Source organism: Stegastes partitus, unplaced genomic scaffold (genome assembly GCF_000690725.1).
Source record: "Stegastes partitus isolate 25-593 unplaced genomic scaffold, Stegastes_partitus-1.0.2 Scaffold1708, whole genome shotgun sequence".
NCBI lineage: Eukaryota > Metazoa > Chordata > Actinopteri > Pomacentridae > Stegastes > Stegastes partitus.
In genome coordinates this window covers 99,070-105,193 of record NW_007579439.1, presented here as the reverse complement: position 1 = coordinate 105,193, position 6,124 = coordinate 99,070, and the positions used below count along the sequence as shown (strand labels likewise).

At 40.5% G+C, this 6,124-nt stretch overlaps 1 protein-coding gene across 1 annotated transcript in view; it reads left to right on the top strand.

The window, feature by feature from the left end:
- The window catches only part of nrg1 (neuregulin 1), a 46,022-nt gene that overhangs the window by 33,658 nt on the left and 6,240 nt on the right, over positions 1 to 6,124 (top strand). Inside the window, 1 exon segment of the mRNA XM_008301764.1 lies at positions 5,251 to 5,451. Coding sequence (XP_008299986.1) covers positions 5,251 to 5,451 — 201 coding nt within the window.

The window sequence follows — 6,124 nt, the reverse complement described above, 5'->3', positions numbered from 1 at the left end:
TTTTTTTTTTTTTTTGCTTGAGTCTGTTGCTAAAAGCTTGATGAAAATGGTGAGTAAAGATTCTAATAGTGGGCATCTTTTGCTAGCCCCCAAATGCAATGTTTAATTTTATGATGTGCCTTGTTAGCGTGACAAAGTGGCCAAAGGTGGGGTATATAATTAATATATGGTTCTCCCAAACACACAGAGCTATGTTTCTACTGGGGAATACACAAGAAACTAATTAGTGGCAAAGCAAGGAGACAGGGCTAAGAGCTAACCTAGATCAAATACAGCATGGCATGGAGGGCTACAAGGAATACACAAAGAAAATAACAAGGACAGACCGAGTTAGCAATGGAAAAACACACAGACAAAATATAAGACTAAAGGGTGGGCAACCTTATCTGACAGTTTCAGGGCTGGAAAAGAGCAGTCAGGAATCTATGAGATTGTGAATGGTGTGTGTGTGTGTGTGTGTGTGTGTGTGGAGAGGGAAACCCAGTGGAGACATGGGAGGCTGAAGCAGGCAGATGATCCAGATGACATGTTCTGAACGACATAATTCAGTTGAGTTGTAACTAAAACAGGCAGCCAGTGATCCAAGGAGATTTCAGCGGGGTGAGAAGAGGACAAGGCAAGGACCTGTTAGAGACATGGTGTCTGGATTGACAATCTGGCACTGAATGAAAGTCTGAAACAAGGTTTTATGGTGGAGTGTTTGATTGAATGCAGGTGAGCAGCCCCTGCGCAGATGTCCTCCTTTACTGCTGATTAAGTTGCAGATCTGTAATACACACAGAGAGAGGGAGAGAGTGAAAGACTGCCAGCAAATCAGAAGTGGAGACAGGAAGCCTGACAGTTGTTTGATTTTTCCAGCAGCTTTATCACCATTTAGCTCTGGTGTCTGAGATCATTGACTTCCTTACCGGTTGAGCCTCAGTATGTGCAGCTTCAGAACTGTGTGCCATATACAGTGGGGAGCAGTACTAGCACTCTAAACGGGGTTGTCCTGTCCCCTTTTCTCTTTAACCTATAAAGTACAGGCTTCAGTTCAAACATAGACATCTGCTATGTTGAACCGGAGTTTTCTGGTGACTCTGTAGTTGGATGCAATGGGAGAAGGATGTGACATTGTACCAGAGGATAGTGGACCATTGTGAAGACTGGTGAAAGATGAGCCATGTGCATTTCAACATGAGCAAATAAAGGAGCTGACTTTGGACTGTAGGAGATCCAGGACTCCTGTTACTCCTCTTTCCATTATTGGAGGCATGGTGGCGATAGTGCAGGAGTACAAATACCCCAGGATTCTACTTGTAGAGCAATCTGGTTTGTTCTGCAGCTCCCTATGAAGAGTCAGAGTTGTCTCTTTTTCTTGTGGATGCTCTGTTCCGTCACTGTCTGTGGATGATGTGGATGTTTTACGACTCTGTGGTGGCCAGTGCCATTTTCTATACTGTAGTACAAAAGGCTGAGGCTAGTCCAAGGTGGATGTGGGCAGTCTCCATTGAGTTGCAGAGGAGGATGTTGTCAAATTTCCTTTCTGTCATAGACTATGTCTCCAATCCTCTACATAGGGTTTTGGTTAGCCAGAGGAGCACATTCAACCAGAGACTCAGAATGACAAAGTGCTTAAAATGTAACAGGAAGCCATTCTCTTTGCTGCCATGACTCAGATGGTAGAGCTGGTTGTCCACTAATTGTAACATTGGCAGCTCCATGTGCTAAAGTGTCCTTGGGCAAGATACTGAACCTGAAGTTGCTCCCAATGGTGAGTGAGCACCTAGCTGAGGTTAACATGTACTATGTAAGTACAGATCATTTACCATTTCTGCTAGTTACATAGTTTATACAATCTACTGCCATTACTATCAACTTACATTTGAATTCTACTAAAATCGCTAACTTTCTGTATATCGCCATCAGTACACAAGGACAGGAAATGGGACCACAAGACAGGTCAACACTTCACAATAAAACAGAAAACTGATAATAACAGAATTTTAAGTAAAACAGAACAAAAGTCAGGGTTAAACAGATGAGTATGTGGATCCTTTGGATAACCCAATAAAACTCTTCTTTTTGATTTAGTGAGGATGACAAGGAGCATGTGATTTTAGCTTGAGGAAGGATGGGTTCAGAGCACTATATGACATACATTTTAATCCCAGAACAGGGAGGTGCAGTTTGTGTACTGTCGTGGTATAGTCATCATGGCTTAGTTGGAAGATGGTTTGATTTGCAACCTTTCTGCCCAGAACTCTGTGGATCTCCATGGGTACCATGTTGAGGTCCAACAGCTGTCAGGTCAGTTGACTGATGCTTTTACTCCAGAACTGGTGCCAAGCCAACGTCATTCTGGTGCCTTTTATGCAGACAGGTGCTAAAAGCTATGCTGCATCTGTTAATCATTGGTTTGTCAGAGTTTAAGTCAGATGTAGTTCTGCTAAAATTGTTTACCTTAACTGGACTCTCTAATCTCTCGTTGGACTGGTGACAAGCTTCGAAAACTATTAATGTGTTACAGAAATATGTCTTAAAGTTTGGTTCACTCATGTTGGTTGTTTAATAACTGAGCAAATTGTCTGTACTTCTATAATGCCTCTTTACTTACAATGTGTTCATTTACCCATTCACATACTCACTCACACATCAGTGAAGGCAGAGCTACCCTGCAAAGTACTTGCTTGCCATTTGAAGTAACTTAGGGGTCAGTGTTTTGCCATAAAACACTTTGGCATGTGAAGGGAAAGGGGTTAAACGGCCAAGCCTGTGACTAGTGAACAACCTTCTACCTGACCCATGGCTGTCCTACTTGGACTAATTTCAGCTTGAAGCTTCAAAAATAAAGACGTGATAAGGTGAGGAAAATCGTCAAGAGTAGAATTTTTGAGTTTTTTTTTTTTTTGGAGATAAAAATGAAAACTAGGAGTGGCCAGAGCCACTGGCCAAGGTCAGAGATCAAAGATGGCAAAAAGCAGAAAATAGCTAAGAGCAAAGAACAAAAGACAGCCATGTTCTTTTATGACTGCAGGATCTTGGGTGTATATTATTGGTAGAGAACGGGCCTTCCCAATTGAAGTGGGAACTTACTTTTTTGACGCTGGCAGGCTCCACCAGAGGACGTCAGAGACTAAGAGATTAATTTTACTGTACACAAATATTTAATTTGATCACCATGGCCAATAAATGTAGAATGATTCCAAACATATATTCCTACACATTACAGTGTAGGCTAAAGCTTCACACTTTCAAAAGTACATCGGTGAATGGAATGATATACTCTGTAAGACTCTGTAACTGTCAGAATGACTTTAATACGACTGATAGATGTTAAAGGGTCCACAGAAACTTGGCGCCAGGAGAACTGAAGGCTTGAGTGGAGGCTGCCACAGAGCTGTAGTTCCAAGAGGATTCCTCCAGTTTAGAACTGAAGAAGCGTCTTGGAGGAGAGATCAAATGTCTTTAGGATCTGAAAGAGAAGTCCAGTTGTGTTTTGCTGAGGCTCCTAGAGTCTGTGAAAGTGGTCAAAACCTGAAAACCTCTGAAATCGTTTGCGTCCATTTACAAGCTTTCAGGAGTCATGAAGAATCCAAAGAAAGTGATGGTCGAATTCAAACTAGTCTGCTTTGACAGACAGTTGGTTCTCCAACAGCCACTGGGAAACCTGCTGGACATGCTGGATATGTTCCCTCCAATTCTTAGAGAAGATGAGGACATTGACTAGATACACAAAAACACAACACGGCGCTGACCAGGGACTGAAAGACACAGCATTAGTTATATCAAAGGGAATGACCAGGTACTCGTAGAAGCCACTAGTTGTATTAAAATCAGTCTTTCACTTGTTTTCCTCTGTTCAAAACAAGATGAGCTTTCCTGAGATCTAGTGTTAGGAACATGATGGCACTTTGTAACAGTCTTCACCCGACTATGTTCAGTGCTATGAGATGGCATATGTTGTGATTTGGCCCTATATAAATAAAAGTTCAATGAAAATTTAACTGAGCTCAGAAGCCGTAGAAATGAGTAGAAGAGTGTAAGTGTTTTTAACAATCACTGTCGCTCACTGTCACTGCCATCCTCTATATAACAAGAGGAGGCAGACTGCTGTTTCCCATAGTGAAGGGGATTTTGAAAACAGTAACACAATGATAGTGGAAGGAGGAGAGAGAAAGATAAAGAAGAGAAATCTGCGTGAATTCTACCCTGCACATTGCTTCTGAATATTTGGACTTTTTTGTTCACTTGATGTGTTTTTATGCACAGGCCTCAGTGTTTTTAAAACAGCACTTAGAACTCGGATTAAGATAAACCGATCATGTAATCACTGATCTAAAGCTTTTTGTTAGAACCAACTGGTTTCAATATGGAAACTATGAAAGGTATTTTAGGTATGATGATGTTTAATATGTAAGGTACGGCTTACAAAGTATTTCAATTGTATTGCTGTTATTTGTTTGAATTGTAGTGTCTGTACTATACTGTACTGTTTTTAACACCCTCCTACCCAGGGACAGCAGACGTAAATTAATTTAAATCTGCTGCTAGCTCTGGCCCCATGGTCTATTTTGCATGGTCTTTATTAAATAAATTAATAAACTAAACTAGACTATGAAGATGTTGTTGATGATGATGATGATTATTAACAATATTACATTTTTGGCTTTGGTTTTAATTAATACTTTTTCCTTACTGCATATTAAGTGATTTTTATGACACAAATTCCCCTATAAGTATCATTTTAATGAATAAGGTGTTGAGCTTATCTATTTCACAGCAAAATTCCATTTGTTGCAGAATTAATGCAGCTGCAAATATGGAAACTCATGTATATTCTTTCACCCCACAGAGGAGACAGAATTGTCTGCATAGTTCACCAAGAGTTGTCCATGGCAAGAATCAAACCCTAAAGGTTTGCTGCGTAAATGTATTGTATCAAGTCATCCCAAACTGTAGGATTTGATCTCTTCCAGCAATTAAGAAAAATGATAAAGAACAGGCCTAAACATTTTCAATGGGTCCACTGTCCAAGTCCTGATTAGCCAATAAGAATAAGAATAAGAATAAGAATAAGAACAAGAATAAGAATAAGAATACACAGTGCTTGCAAATTTAGTTACATTTGCTGCTCACATAAAGTAGTGTTTAAAGCATACTTTATGCAGACTGTGATCAAACTGGAATAACCAATAACGTCTATGTAATGGTCTCGAAGCTTGTCTGAAACCTGTCCACATATAAACGACACCCTCCCTGTCTCTGCAGCTGGAGTAATGACTGGAGCAACAGTGTTCTGTCTGACACTGAGTCTGTCTCGGTGATGTCACTGGCGGAGAATAGCCAACATGCCACACAAGGCGCCCGGGGTCGTCTGAATGCCACTGGCGGCGCCAGTGACTTAAGTGCTCATTCAAAGAAGTCGCGAGACACACCCAACTCCAACAGGGACTTGCCTTAATGTACAAGGTAATTGATTAATGAATTTTAAATTTGCGTTACAGAGAACCGTTAAGCACATGAAACTGAAAAGACTTTCAGAAGACACATACAGTTAGATTTGAACTATATATGTGTGTGTGTGTGTATATACACATATATATATATATATATATATACAGATGTGCTCATAAGTTTACATGCAAATTTCTAATTTCTTGGCCATTTCTCAGAGAATATGAACGATAACACAAAAACTTTTTTTTCACTCATGGTTAGTGGTTGGGTGAAGCCATTCATTGTCAGACAATTGTGTTTATTCTTTTTTTTAGTTGAAATGACAACAGAAACTACCCAAATGACCCTGATCAAAAGTTTGCATACCCCAGTTCTTAATACCGTGTATTGCCCCCTTTAACACCAATGACAGCTGAAGTTTTGTGGTTCTGGATAAGGCTCTTTATTTTCTCAGATGGTAAAGCTGCTCATTCTTCTTGGCAAAAAGCCTCCAGTTCCTGTAAATTCCTGGGCTGTCTTGCATGAACTGCATGTTTGAGAGCTCCTCAGAGTGGCTCAGTGATATTAGGGTCAGAAGACTGAGATGGCCACTCCAGAACCTTCACTTTATTCTGTTGTAGCCAATGACAGGTCGACTTGGCTTTGTGTTTTGGATCGTTGTCATATTGGAACTTAAGAGTGCGTC